Source organism: Cryptomeria japonica, chromosome 5 (genome assembly GCF_030272615.1).
Source record: "Cryptomeria japonica chromosome 5, Sugi_1.0, whole genome shotgun sequence".
In the NCBI taxonomy this organism is placed as follows: Eukaryota; Viridiplantae; Streptophyta; class Pinopsida; order Cupressales; family Cupressaceae; genus Cryptomeria; species Cryptomeria japonica.
In genome coordinates, this window is record NC_081409.1 from 544,507,290 (window position 1) to 544,523,316 (window position 16,027).

A 16,027-nucleotide genomic window follows, 5' to 3' on the forward strand; every position below is an offset into this window, starting at 1 on the left:
ATAATAAGGTTGCTTGTTTCTTAAAATACAAGGCTCTTGGTTGGAAACTTTTTCAATATGGACTCTTGGTTGGAAACTTTTTCAATATGGAAAGGGTATGGTTGCCTGTTTCAAGACAACTATCGTATGGCATGAAAAAAGTGTATTAGCATATATCCCATGATGTGTACTTATCCACCTCTATTTTTCATTGACCAGCTAGTACTCTAGCCTAGGACTTCCTATTAGCATGTAACACTGAACTACTGAGCACCTATACCATCCAAAGTGTAGAATTTTCTTTCAACACCCCACTTCAAGGCACATTTGTTTGCCTGAGACTCCTAGTCTGCCTGTGATGACCATGTTATTTTACAGTAGGAGTCAAAGGTAGTATCTCCCATTAGCATTAGTGCATCAACAATGAGGTATTGACCGCTTTGCAGTCCCAAGCATAATATGTCCTTCCAACAAATACAAAAGTATCTGATAAAATAATATTTCAGTATTATAGGTTTGATATACTCTTTATTGTAGCTACTACCAAACAAATGAGGGAACAATTATAATATATAATTGATTACTTTGTATGTATTAAGATATATTTATTGTGATTCACTTCAAAAAAAAACATGGTCATTGCATGTGCTTAATGAAATTATATTCCAGAAGGGTTCTGAATCACTTAATTTTTTGGCATTCACAAAAGAGTAATTTTCCGCATATATTGACAATCAAAATTCTTTGAATGGAGAAAATACACCATACTATACTTCCTTCTAGATTCAACAAACTGTACTGAAAGAACATTAACTTCAAAAAAAGCTGAAAACCGCACCCCATGCACCCGTAAAAAATCCTGCTTGTTTATTGTGACCTTATCTGGATATGGCAGACAGAGAAAAAAATCGCTTTGGTCCTCCACCCATTTCCTCCCCCATCTGCAGTAAATTCATCATGTTTATAAAAGATTAGTGCTCCAGAAAGGAAATGGTCGTCCAAAGTTATCGCAACAAAAAAAATAATCAGTTTAAACCTGAAATGTTTTAACGAAGTAGAAATGCCTTTCCAAGAACGGAAAAGGAATTGATACTCACAGACTCGAGTTCTTTTAGTTTCTCATCATCAATGCCAAAAGCAGCCAATACACGTTCACCAGCAGAACCCTTTTGAGCCCAGATTCCAAGTACTATATCAGTGGGTGTTAGTTCACCACTTTTCCCTGTATATTGGTCGAATTTTTCCAGGATTAACATACTTACCTAACAAAGATAATCACTATTCAATTCCAAAAAATCATTAATATATTAATTAAAATTTGAAAAATTGTGATGTAACAGGTTAAGATTAGAGCTGGAATTTATAGTCAAGATGGATGATAAATCTACAACAAACAGTCTTAAGTTCCTCCATCCATGAGATCATTAATACACCATTTCCAAGCCAAACAACTAATTTCCATTCCACAAAATCACTAAGAGATTAATTCAAATTAGGTAGCTACTTAAGGTTCTTATAGAAGTATACCAAAGATGATCAGCCAAGGAAGATGCAGAGTTTACTAGGGGAGACCAACATTGGCCAAGCAGAACACAGCCATCTACCAACTAACTGTTTTAACTACCAAAAATCCAACAAACAATTAATACATACTCGGATGCAACCATATTAACAAAACATTATAAAGGAATCGTACGTTGACTACATCATCTCCCCCTCCGAAATTTTTTTTATTCCAAATGCAAAGAAAACAAGTAATCATCAAATAACATTAGACAGGGTTTTGAAAACTTGTGACAGTTGTCAAGGAAGGACTTTTGTCTTGACACTTCTCACTTAGAGCCAAAATAGCCTAATCATTGCACAAAGAAAGAGGGACAAAGATCTGAAGTGCTTGTTTCAACTGGTTATAGAAAGGAAAACTGATGAAGGAAACTTTGATCATCAGCAAATGGAAGTCCACGAGGAGCATTAGTAGAACTAGCATAGCTAGAACACAGGCCAGTGTATGGAGAATGCAGTCGTTAGTGACCATATAATTTAATGAACAATGGCAGAGGACCAAATAAACAAGGAACCCAGTCCAATTCCACATTGGAATTTAAAAATGCTTCACCCAAACAGTATGATAAGCATTGTAGAGATATTCTCATAAAAGAAACTTTGTTTAGTATCCCCATTTTCCATGAATGTATTTCAATTGTTCTCCAATTTCACCAACTTGTAGAAAGGGTTCCTTATTTTTGTCAAATTTAGAGTTTAAAGAACCAACTGCATAAGGATGAACAGATGCAACAAAAGAGTCAATGACAACATCAACGAGATACATAGATAAGTGCTGCACGGTAGCCATGGCAACAGACTATGCAACACAAGGTTAAGGAGTGGATTCTATTATTTCAGCATTCAGTAAGGTTTATACAGCAGAAGAAGAGTGCAATTGACTAGACCATACAGGGCAATTTCCTTGAGCAAGCTATACCACATCACTAGGAAGATGAAAATGAATAGACCATACAACATCAGTAGCCCCTAATGATTGTACAATAGGAGAAGAAATGTCTAGAGGTTGTACAACAAAAAATGGAAGACTATGTATAGGTGAAGACATATGTAACATTGGTTGTACATCATCAGCAAGTACAGTAGAAAATGAAGGAATAACTATTCCTTGATAAATTCTAAAGGATCCGTACAAGATCTATTGCTGGCAAGGGTTGTAACTTGTGTGGTATGTCAATACCGTATAGAATCTCCCAAAGCAGCCATATAAGGAAGAAAACCTGTTGGGTGGTTTGTATAGTTAGGAAAAACTCGGCAACTTATAAAAATTGCTTAAATTTCATTAGAAACACATTTATTTTGCAATATTCAATGACAAAATGTATCCAATGTGTCCATAAATGACTACAAAAGTGTTTTCTAGTAAATTTGATTGATTTGAATGCAAATTGGATACAAAATCACATCCTTGTGTGGAATCCTGATTTAATAGTTTGCTGACAACTATTGTGAATTTATGATGATTGCCTTTGAACATCATCATGATTCATCATAATTCATAAATTGCATATTACAACATTTTACATCTTCCTCTTCCTTGATCTAGTGAAAACTTTGCGAGAGGATCTAAATTTCTAATAATCACATTTGAATCTTTGATACTAATAGTATGATATTTCATCATTGATCAATGATATTATGATAGTGATAAAATTAGTAGTTTAAGTTCTCGATTCTAGCCTCCACTCCCAAGCCCCCTCATTGTAATCAAATTCCTTATATGACGAGATCCCAATAATTAGTGGTATTTGGGAGTAGAGACTCCAATGGGTTTGAGGGGCAGAGATGGCAAGCTCCACAAGGTTTTAGATGTGAAAAAAACCTGATAATTGAAGGGGTGCGGGGGCTATGCCACTGAAACAAAAAAAGAAATTCGATAATTTTTTGACGTGTCTGGGCATTTTTATTGATGCAACTGAAATTTTTCCATAGACTCCCCAAATTTTTCGGAAAAACTTGGTGAGTAAAACCACCAAGTTTTTGCCTAAAAAACCTGCGAGTTTTTAAAAAATTGCCGAGTACTCAGTGGATCTTGCATCTATGGTCCTATGGGCACTCTTTTATTGAATGACTCATAACCTGAGAAATATCACAAAACATTTTCTTAGGACAATCAACTTTTGGTGTGACCCTCATGGTTGCAATCAATACACCATAGTTCTTTCAACTTTTTTGCTAATTTCTTTCTCCACCTTCAATTCCTTCATCATTCAAAGTGAGTCCCTCCTTAATGCTTGTAATGTTCCTATTTCACTATCACTACTTCCATGCAAACCATCATCTTCATGTTTTTGTTTTTTACATCATGAAGATTGTCCTCACTTTCTATATCCATTGCTTTATTATAGGCCTTCAATGAACCATCTTTCCTTTAATCCATTAGCACATCATTTTCTAACTTTACAAGTAATATTTTGAGCCTACAATTATAAGCTCTAAGATTTTCATCCTAAGTTTCTGAAGTTGTAGATTACTGCTATGATTTCTTTGGCTACTTCTCATAATCATTTTATTCATTCTATTTTCTCTATCAATCTTAAATATCACTTGATCTCTTAGTCTTGACTACATTGTGGCCTCTTCCAGCTGTTATTGATGGGTTTTAGTGGATTGAAGAGTTAAGAGTGGATTCGCAGGCTCTGGGGAGGTGAAAAGTCCCCTTCCTTTGGTGGCCAGGTTCGAGCTTGCCCTGACTGCCTTTGCTTTGTTGCCTTGGCCGACATTGGTGGGTTTTGGTGCTGTCTTTGTGGGCCTGGGGTTTGATGGCTTGCCTTTGTGTTAGCTGGTTGCTGCGTGCTGTTTTTTTCCTGCATCCGTTTAGGCGTGTTCTTCTGATACCTTTTGAGTTGATAATAGTTGCTGCGGAGAAGTCTGAACAGGGCAATTGATGCCCGGACAAGGTGGGGCCTCGGGGAAACAGCCCGAGGTACCCGCGGATGTGAGAAAAGCTAGGGATGTAAGCAGTGGTGATGATATTCACAATAAATTCAAGGAGGCAGCGGCTTCTGACTCCAAGGAGTGGATTCCAACTACTTCTAAGTTCAATGTCAGCAGAGAAGGCTCAAAGCTGGGAGCTGGTGATGCGTAACCAAGGTAAGCTATCTGCCTCCGGACCTAATATCCTAATCGTTGTTCCTAATAGTGACATGCTTGAAGCTTTGAATAAAGAGGAACAAAGGTTAAAAAATGTTGCAGTGTTCTTTGTTGCATTAAAATATACAAAACTTCCAGCCCATAGATTCCTTGATGAATGGTTTATTGGGGTTTGGGGAAAGAAACTAGGGATTCATGGTACATTCTCAAGAATGATTCAAAAAGGGCTTTTGTAATGTTTTTTAAACCCATGCTATGCAAGAACGAGCACTCCTAAAACGGTTTTGGAACGTGGGTAACTCTATCTTTAGGGCAGTAAATAAGTCTCCAAATACTGTGAACAAGGACCTATTTGCTATTTCTGTCCCAAGATGGATTGTTGTCAAAAATGTGCCAGTTCAATTGTGGGTATTTTTGCCCGAACTTCTTGCTCCGGTAGGCAAAGTCCTCCAAGTTGAAGAGACCCATAGCACTCTGCCACATATGGATGCAAGATTACTTGTTGCTTTATCTCCTAGTGTTGATATGCCAGAGCAAATTGGTATTGACCGTGGAGGCAATTTTCTGACCTGCAAAATAGATTTACTAGGGGGATTAAATTCCTGTTTTCTCTGTAAAAAAGAGGGTCATCAAAAGAACAGCCCTAGTTTCCAAGACTGAAGGTGAAATTGGCAGCAATCATTTGTGAAGAAGCAATCTACAAATGGATGCTCCACTCATTTTCGTACAAGGATGAAAAAATTTTATCTAATGAGGAAACTAGATTCAAGCAGGGCAGAGAAAATGGAGTAGAAGTCAAAATTGAGTTTACTGATGCTTGAGCAATTCTGCAGAGATTATTCAAAATACATTAAACACCTATCAAGAAGGGTGTTTGGCGATGCTAGTAATGTTATTATGCCACTGTCAACAGCTGGTGGTTTCCATGGCACTGTCAAGCACCCTATTCTCAAGCTTGGGTGATAATCTACATAAATGCTAAGGGTGGCAACAGTAACAGGGTGGGGAATAACCAGGATTGAGATCGGTTATGTCTATATAGGGTGTTGGTGTGAGGCTGGCCGATTGCATTTGGCAGGAGGGCAAAGCAATTGGGTGGTTATGGCTTTTCTTAGTACCATAACGAAGGTTTGGACACCCCTTGAAGTGATTTTGGTTGGCCAACAATTAGTAGAAAGGTGGTAGGAGTTTTTACCTTATTTGTGTCTTTGGGGATCAGTTTAGCATATTTTTCTTTATCTGTTAATATTATTATTAATAATGCACGCTCAATGTAGTTATCTTCTGTTAGTTCCCAAATTTGTTTGGAGGTTGTATTTTGGGCCAACTTTGGTCTTTTTTGACGTGTTAGTGACCCACTAGATTCCTCGTTTTACAAATCCAAAAAAAGTAGATGGTTAAAAATAAAAAATGATTAGAAAGATTGTTATGTTTCTAAGAGTCAAATTCAATATATAAAAAACTTGTTTTATTTTATGGATCCAATGCTTTTGCACATATCATGTGCAACAAGCAATTATATATAATAAACCCTAATCATCTTATTGATTTGATATTAGTTTTTAAGTTTGATTGTTCCATAGACTAAAATACAATCAACTTATAAATCTTTTTACAGCCATATTTGTTTCCATGGTCCTATGGAGAATTACCCAAGAAGCTTATGGAGATATGAAATGAGAGTATAAAATGAGAATATCTTCTGTAAGGTATTCAATTTATTTTTATTTCGCTGTTAAATCTATTGAATAGATTTGTTTAACTTTTTATATCATTCTTTGCAAATTGTAAGTTCAATTCAGGATGCCTTTAGGCAAGTCCTTATTTTCTTTTTGTTGAAGTTGAAGAGTGAGGAGCTCATAGGCATCCGATTCTTCATTTGGAGGCCCGTCCCTATCTATGTACAATGACATGCCCTCTATGTCACTGCATACAATAATCTGCAGGACCATGTATATGTGTATAATGAATTGACATTGTCAAATAATGCTTCAAGTCCCATGTGCAACAAATGTGATGTTTATTGTGTGCACTAGATGTGACAAATATGACTATATAGAGGTCATGTGAGAATAATGTGCAGGCAATTTTACATGTGTATAATAGATTTGCATCCTCATTGCCATTAAAATGCTTTAAGATACTTTTTTCAGAAATTTTGGAGTTCAATCTAATAGAAGACAAGCAATAAAATGAGTTTTGCTACATCATTCAGATTTCAGATATTCAGTCCAGTTTAAGATTTTTCTCAGATAACAGATATTCAATCCAATTCAAGAATTTTCTCTGATTTCCGGAGTAGAATCTGATCTTTTACTAGTACATTTTTAGATCTAGATTAACAGTTTTTAGAGCCTCTCAATCAGATTTCAAATCAAATTTCATATTGCTATTTATAAAAATGTCAGTTTTAAACTTTTAACATTCAGATGACAATTTTTTCAAATTTCAACTCCAGAGTTTTTAAGAATAATTGTAGTGTGAGAAATAGGTTCATAAATCTGGGGCAGCAACCATTTCACTCCAACATAGTGAACTCAAAATATTTATTGCAACTCAGCATGAGTAGAGAAAACGGACTCACTTTAACCAACATTCTCTCTCACACATCCAGATAATTTCAATTTTCATGTCATCTAAGACCTAACAGTTTTTCAGTGTAAACACTTGAGGATGTAAATTTAATTTGAAATGAATAAAACGTTAAAGACATTTTGGTCACGGTCACTTGTCAATTTTGGGGATAGAACTTGCAGGTGTCTGATCTGTTCTTTCTACTTCTTTAACCTCAAGTATATTTACAAGATATTCTCTCCAACTTATTGCAAGACAAACCCTTAATCCCTTTGCCCTCTCTGGGAACATATTGATAATAGCAACCTATCGTATGGATAATGTGTCATTGTATTATTTATTACAGTTTGCAATTTAATGTCTGTTGTTGTATCCTACTAGGATCTTGTCTTAAATCAACTGTGTGCCATAGGTCTGTCTAATGTTTTTCCTCAAATATTAAAGGAGACTAATTGGTTTGAAATTGGACTTGTATATTTCTGTTTATCTACAACCTCTTCTTCTGCAGCATTTGCACCCATATTTTCATCTTCCTTCTATACTAATTTAACAAAGAGGGAATCACTTTCATGTTCTTCACTGCTTTTTCCAAAACAATGAGAACAAAAATACCCATTCCCTTAAAACCCTGATTTTAACTTGTATAAGTAATTACTTGACTTTGCAGGAAATGGAAACAAAAAATGAGCAGGTTACCTTCAACATCTAAAATGTTCTCGATGTAAATCTCAAGTTGAAATAAGCTGCCTAGAGATAAATATTAGATGAACTATGCATATGCATAAGTTATGAACTATTTTTCCTCTCAACAGTCCCCACAATCCAAAAATGATGTTATTGATGATTTATTTTTAGAAGTTCAACATTTTCTATCTCTGTAATGTCCCCTTTGGGATATTCTTTTAAACAATAATATTCACTCAAAATATGATAATAGTTTTACCCAAGATTACAAATGTATTATATATATTCAGGTCAATAGATCATAGCACAGTACCCAAAGTTGATCAAATCATGAATTCTCCAGAAATACTTTGCAAATCTGCTGAATTAAAGGACCCTATCCCTACTCAACGGTGACAATACCAAGGACCCCATCCCTAGCATGTCAAGGGCAAGAAAGGAGCCCATCTGTCCAACCCTTAGCCCACCCCATGAGCCTGGAAGGGATTTCATCCTTCTGATTTGCAAATACTACCCAAAATTTAAAACAGGTAATTTGATATATTTGCAAGACTATTGCTGATTAATATTTCTTGATGGATTAACAATGTAATCTTTAAATAATACTTGAAAGCTTTATATGGGATTGTTTCTTGAATTAATTATATTTATTACTGATTGTATTTCTGACTTGCTGTTCTAAATCAATGATCTGAATTGATATGCTGAAATAGATATTCTAAATTGATTGAGTTTCTTGGATGATTGATGCTTCAATTGATTTGCTGATTTCAAGATGAATTGATGATTGATGATGATTTGATTGCTTGTTTGTCTACTTCATCGATTTGATCTTTGTTGATTAATAGATTGCTTAATTTGATCTTTGCTAATTGATAGATTGCTTGCTTGATTGGAAGAGTCGCACCCTTTCTCACACCATCACTACTCTTGAAAACATAATTTAATTTACTTACAAAGTCACATAATGTTCTATTCCCAATTGATTGATTGAATGCTTGTTTCTTTTATGAATCAGTGATTTATTTAATTATTCTCTCAATGAAATGATTTGCCCTTTATATCCATTTCTTGGGGTCACCATCCTTCACAAGTAATAAGTCACCACCCTTCATCGCTGTCTTTTGAGAATAACCATTTATTTCCAAATTGATTGATTGCTTCCTTCATTCCAAATTGATGATTGATTAAATGATTAAATGATGATGATCCACAAATGTCCTTCTCAAACGAAATGATCTACCTTTTATATCTCATGTTTGAGGGAGTCACAACTGTTCATTTCATGTCTTTTGACCATTCATTGAACTTTATTAAATTTTAACTATACATTTTATTTTTATTTTATTTTTTTTAATTTATTATTATTTTGTGTTAAATCTCATTTCAAAAAGGGTACATTACAATGTCTTACGCCACATCATCTTCATAAAAAAACAAGCGAGTTTGGCACTGATTAGTAAAAAATAAATTTTGTTATGCTAAGTGGACTGCAAGGCTATTTCATTTAAACAATAATTTCTAAAGAAATTTGAATTAAAATGGGGAATATGAGGATACAATGCCAAATATAAAACTCTATATGAAATAGAGAAAACTGGATGAAGGATTGGGATATTTTATCACATCACTAAGTATGCAAAAAGAAACTAACAAGCAAAAAAAAAAATCTTATTGCAACAAAGCAACTTCCGTGAATCCAACATCTATGTCAGTCAAACTTACCTGACTTAATCTTCTCACCAACTGCCCAGTCCAATGCCTTCTGTGCAGGTTCAGTTAATGGTACTCCTTTTCTTGGAGTCATATAACGGTAATCAGCTTTTCCTAGCAATTGCACTAGTTTTTCTCGCAAAGTGAAAAGATTTACTCCATTTGCCCTTAAAAACTTGGCAGCATTACTGGAACCTAAGGAAGGATGACACAACCATCAGCACAAACAGCTAACTTGAAAATTGGCTGGTTCAAAACTAGACAACACTGCCAAAATTTCCTTGATTGCACCAATTGCTTGAAACCATAGTATGGAACCACTGCAAAAGTCAGATGTGTTGCATTATAGCTTTAAAGAAAAAAGAAATGAAACAATAAACTTTCACTACTGGTTTTAGACCTACTTAAATTAGAATATATATGGTCACATCGTACTCTGTTATGAGTTAGTTGACAATTGCAAGTTTGTTTCTCAATTCAGATGCTAAAAAATAATAAGAATGTAAAGCAAAACTAAACATTAAAAATGAAGTATTGCTCCTCTGCAAGGAGCCAACCATGCGACAGTCTTCGTAGCACTTGCATCACTTAGTGATTCTCATGTTATTAATTAGTTTTAATAATGGCATGCTATTTTTCTATTGTTTGATGCATCATACTTCTATGATCCATATTTATATGCTCAAAAACCTCTTGATTCATAACTTCTATGATTAACAAATTTTACATTAATCGTCATTAACCTATATTAAGTTATGATTAACCCTAGTGAGAGAGTTGGATGCTGCTGATCTTACTCTTGGTTGTATTGATTATTGTGGTTATAGCTGCATGGTTATGAGTTTGTGTGATTATGAAATGTTTAGTGTGCGTTAGTTTGTATGAAGGAATTCTGGCATGTTTTACATTGGCTTGATTTCTGTGTTGGGAGGACTGTATGCTAGAATAAAGTTCTATTATTACCTTGTGTCCTCTTGTGATGCTATTGATTGTCACTCTCTTTTAGTTCTGAGTGCTTCTTGATTATGTTGAATTATTGTCATTGATGTCAAAGGGCAAATTGGTAGTATCTTGGATGAAGAAAAGCACGTGGATTAAGAAATTAATTTATGCCAAATTTGTGGCACCCTTTATAGAGATTTCATTTGCAAAGCAAATCTAGAATTCTTGTCTACATGGGCTGACACGTGTCAAACATCCAAATGGAGAAAAGAAATAAATAAAATGCAAATTGAAATATTTTTTATATTAATTTTTGTGCCCCTCTAGAACGAACGACCCCCTAGAGCCTAGTGCTCATCTTGTGGAGGGAATTTAAAGCAATTAAAAATAATAAATAGCAATTAGCTGCTGGCTGACCCTTGTGGAAAAAAAAATTTAATCAAAAAGAAAATTGGATAACCTGGCTCGCCAACCTAGGTGAAGAGGCATGTCCATTGGTTCTAAGAGGCATTTTATTGGGTATAAATAAAGGTCATTTGGAGGTCATTGCATCCATTCATTGAATATCTTCCCAATCAAGAGCAGAAAATCAGGCCTCTAGAGAGCGGATTTTAAGAACAGAAAATCAGAACTTTAAGAGCAGATTACAAGAAAAGAAAATCAAGTGTTTAAGGGGAGATCAATGAGTAAAAATCAGATCTTTTGAGAGCAGAAATTAGAGCAGACATTGAGCAGATTTGTGAAGATTATATTGCACATCTGAGTGAGGGTTTGCGAGCAGAACTTCAAGGCAGATCGTGTGAAGTTGTGGGCAGATTTTAAAGGCCTTGACGGGATATAGGGCAGATCCAAATATAAAAAATCTTTTTATTTCTTGAAGGTTGGTGCCTTCTACTTGGAAAATTCAGGAAGTTGGTGCCTCTTACTCAAAGAGATCAGAGTCTCTTGCTGAGTCAGTGCTCAGTGGAGGGGACTGGTATCTCCTGTGGGTTGTTGCCTACGAAGTTCTTTATAAAAGCAATATTTTGCTGTGGTTTTCTCTCGCAAGGGTTTCCACTTAAAATTGCATGTGCATCTCGTGTTCCTTTTGTTAGATCTTAATTGTGTGAATGCTTTGTTCATTGCTTTAAGATTGCTAAAATTATAAATTGAGAAAGTCGATCTTACACTGATTCACTCCCCCTCTCAGTATAAGTTTGTGTGCTTTCTTCAGATTGGCAGTGCTATTTGTCTTCCCTGGATTCATTTTTTGACTCTATAGTGATTATGAATTTAGAAGTTGGTGTAAGTTGCTCGGTATACTCTAGATAGATTGTGTAAAGTAGTTGCTTGATTGAGCTAAATAACTTTTTGTGAACCCTCATGCTTGGTGACACTTGTCACACTAATTGTATTTGTTAGTATACATATCTCATTGTTATTTTAATTGAATAGATGCAATGTGAGGGACTATGTTAGTTTCTTGATTATTTCACATGTGCTAAAGATGCTTCGTTGCAATGTTTTTTCAGGTTGCTTCTTAAAAGTCATATAAAATGCCAGCGAGTAACTGATTTTGTCAACATAATTGTGATTAAATATTGTCTCTAACCCTAGTTGAGATGTTAACTATTGTGATTTAAGACTTGTAATACTTGGTAGTTTGATTTTTGTTAAACATGGATAGTAAATGTGATTAAACAGGAAAAATGAATTTAAAGTGAAGTGTAATAAAATGATTGAATTGATCATGTTTTAAGATTTTGGAATGTGGTTAGCTCAGTTCAAGATATGAGTTAGTTAACCAGGATTGAGTTACAAGATTACTATTGCAATGTACCTATTTTATTGTTGATTAATTGAGATGGAAATTGTATCCCTTATTCATTTAAATGGTTGAAAAATAGTCACATAATTACATTTGACCTTGATCCTGTGGATACAGGTATGTAGGCCTTAGAAAAATTTCGGCATTTCAAGAGACAAAGGTAGCATAACTCGCATTTGACACCTATTGCAAGTAAGGAATTACAATCTAAATTAATGCAAGGTGTTCCCAATACTGGTGGGTTGCCTTGACTGCAAATGCTCTATACTAGCTACAACATTTACTAAAGAAACTGCAAAGGTGTTTAGGCAAATGCAATTGGCAAAGTTAAGATAAACGCTTCAACAAAGTTATCTCAATGAATATCTAAGGGATCTCCCAAATGTAGACATACAGAAGCAATGGACTTTCTCCAAGTCTCGACAACTTAACTTTGCTTGGCAGTTTTCAGTCTCTTCCAAAAAAAAAATTAATATAGCCCAAATCAAAGTCAATAACAAACACACGTGTAAACTCCATTTATTGTCTTGGTTCATGACAACTAATTAATTGAATGAGCAAGTTGGAGAGAAAGGTCATACTGCATGCAGGTACGAAGATTTGCATTTGCACAGAGAGGCGATTTTTTCTTCCAAACAAAAATTGTGTTGCTATATCCAACATATTTATACAAAGTTTGCTATTGCCACAATCAGCAAAAGAGCAAGGGTGCTGACCTCTTTAATTTAGTATTCACACACGAATTAACCCCCCTCCCCCCACCCCACAGATGCCCACAAAATTGTCCCAGCTCATAGTGGGAGCAAGCATTCAATAATATGATTTTCCAACATCATACCCATCACCTTCATAATAGTTGAACCAAGTATGTACAGAAGGCTTGTAAGAATTTTTTACTTAAATGTTACAAAATATAAGATTAATCATGCATTGTTGTGAAGTCATCGGAATAAAAAGCACTCTGGCTGTGTCACCTCTCAACATGTCCAGAATCTTCCTCAACGATGATCAACTCCACCTCTATTTATTAAATCAGTATAAATACTATAAACAATCCTTACATGGAGTCAGTCGTTTACAACAGCAATCAATGAAGACAACTCTCCATGATAAAAGAAAGGCAACAATTGGAAGTCACTGAACAGTTTCCCTTCATATTGTCCAAATTCAGCACATGGTTTGCAGATTCTGCACTTTAGGGTTTGACAAAAAATGTCTAACTTAAAAGTTCGTCAAACTCACAACTAGAGTGCCCTAACTTGCATACACAAAAAAAGTACAAAAAACTAAAGCAATAAGTCTGCAATCAAGAAAAATATTAGTTATTATTCTAGAAAATCTCAGCCACATTTCTCTTTAGTTTTAATTACAAAAAAATAGCGATGCCAAGGGTTAATAAATAACCCATGAACTGGATGCACAAAATCAGCTTATTTTGAGATATTAATAACCAAAATCTGACCTAAAATATCCAGCCACCTCAGAATAAAATAACAACTTATAGGTAAAATAGCCCTAAAAATAGGACATAAGCATATATAAAGAAAATCTACTAACAATAGTCATGCAACCACCCAACAGAAAACTATTTCTGGAACACTAAAGTGCCCAAACAAAAAACAGCTTTATTCACTGAAATAAGCACCCTGAAAAGGAATAAAAAACTAAACAGGCACTCAAAATTAGAGTTACAACTTGCAGAACAGGTACATCATTTGAGCGAAAAAAAATTAGCACATCTCTTCATTGAGTCCTCTTCAATGCTTCCACTATCAACACCCAAATGATCCATGCATGACCAGCTAGGAAAGATCTAAGCATTAAATACAACAAAATCAACTAAAATCTCTTGGTGAGAACAACTATCGCAATCCTATAAGGTGAAGCATCAAACCTAGTCATTGTTGTTCCCACAATATGATCCAACATTTCACCCACCAAATTACTCAATCCATTAAGGCAGCTTGGATCTCTCTTTATGGCAAGAATAACAATTTGCTTGTTTAAATCGTCCAGGTTACATAGAAGACAATGAACAAAGGAGTTTGGATACCTAAGTTCCACTAAATGATGGCTAAGAAAAGAATTTTCTACAAAGAATGTCACATCAACATGACCTTCATCAAGATTTGGAGCAGCATGCTAGAATATAAGACTTACCTCTGTAATAAAGTCACCATAGTGGCATAAATGATTTATTTTTATTGTTATTTTTAGCTTTTATTAGCTAGGACAAGTGTCACATTTATTTTTGTCATTTACATCTCCCAAACTCTGTAAAGGAGATGAACTTCATTGTAACCATAATTTGAATATCTTATAGAAATATTTGTACTGTATTTTTTGTAATATAGTAACAGGAACCAAGTTGAATCGATCGATCAGATTTTGAAGAGGTTGAGAAGAGAAACATTGTAAGGTGCAGCTGGGAAAAATCACAAGTTGAAGTTTTGAAGCTAATTCATAGGGATCGAGAGTACGAAAAAGAAACGAAAAAACACAAACATTTTAACCAGTCATGCGTCTGAGTTCAAACACAAATCATGAGGGAGGAATCACAGGCAAAAAAGGTTCAGAACCGTAGGCTGCAGAATAGTTCACGGGTCCTCTTTTAGGTCATGGCCACCATTACCAGTTGCATCAGCAAAAATGCGTTGCTTTTTCAGTTATTTGTCAACAGCATTAGGGCACCCTGAATTTGCTGTTCATATACAAATATTGAGTGCCAATTTTAAGGGAGTTTCATCATTCATGAGTGCTACCATAGTTTGCAAACTCTGCAAGTACTCTATTTTTTTCGCTCTGCGAGTTTTTACAAGTTTAACTCGCGAGTTTTTATAGACAAGAAAAATGTGGGTAAAACTGCTTATGCAGATAAAACACATTTTTCACACATTTGCTTTGATAGAAAACCATGCATTTTCTCTTTTGAGATGTCAATTTTCAATTTAACACATTTTGTAATGGAATTTTGCGAAAAAAAAATGTTTTTTTTAGAAATTTTAATTTTTAGTACTAAGTTGCCGAGTTTTTGCTGAGTCAAAAATTTTGGGCTTGCCGTGTACTCTCTGAGTCCGAGTCTGCGAACTATAAGTGCTATAATTAGGACCTCAAGCTTTAGGAATCCTGTAGTCGCGTAACATTTGGATCCAGGTCACATTTTTTGCAAAGGTGTAAGAATTGTGGCTAGGGCACATTTTACATTCAACATCAATTTTTCCAAGTATTTTTAATCTGGATTCAATTCTCAGGGAAACCTTAAAGAAAAACCAAATGAAGCTAATGTAGAAATTGTTGAAGTTCCTCCTGATACTAGCAATGGTAAATAATTCGCTGATGATTTATATGTATTTAAGAAGCTTACTTGTTGAAGACAGGAAGGGATCATCTGTATGATAACTACAAGTAGTTTTTGTTCTCCCTGTGCACTACTCCTCACAAGAGTTCTAATGGCACATCACAAACAACAATTCCAATAATACCATAGAAAGGCAGAAATAATTTCTTCAAACCTAGACTCTCCCAAACACACTTACCTCAAACTATCATAGGTTTAATAATAGCTTCCAAATCTGCAGTGTTTTTGGCACTGATTTTTGTGTATTCTGTGGCAATAGATTTTCAGGGAGAAGCATTGCAATTTTTTTCCATATGGCATGGGAGATTATTGTC

The 16,027-nt window shown here is 34.9% G+C and overlaps 1 protein-coding gene across 1 annotated transcript in view; it reads right to left on the reverse strand.

The window, feature by feature from the left end:
- Window positions 1-625: 625 nt before the first annotated feature.
- The window catches only part of LOC131034567 (ATP-dependent Clp protease ATP-binding subunit CLPT1, chloroplastic), a 34,478-nt gene continuing 19,076 nt past the window's right edge, over window positions 626-16,027 (reverse strand). Inside the window, exons 4-6 of the mRNA XM_057966101.2 lie at window positions 9,619-9,801; window positions 1,077-1,201; window positions 626-920 (exon numbers count right to left, since the gene is read on the reverse strand). Of these exons, the coding sequence (XP_057822084.2) occupies window positions 858-920; window positions 1,077-1,201; window positions 9,619-9,801 (371 nt within the window). The 3' untranslated portion in view covers window positions 626-857. The remainder of the gene's footprint in view (window positions 921-1,076; window positions 1,202-9,618; window positions 9,802-16,027) is intronic.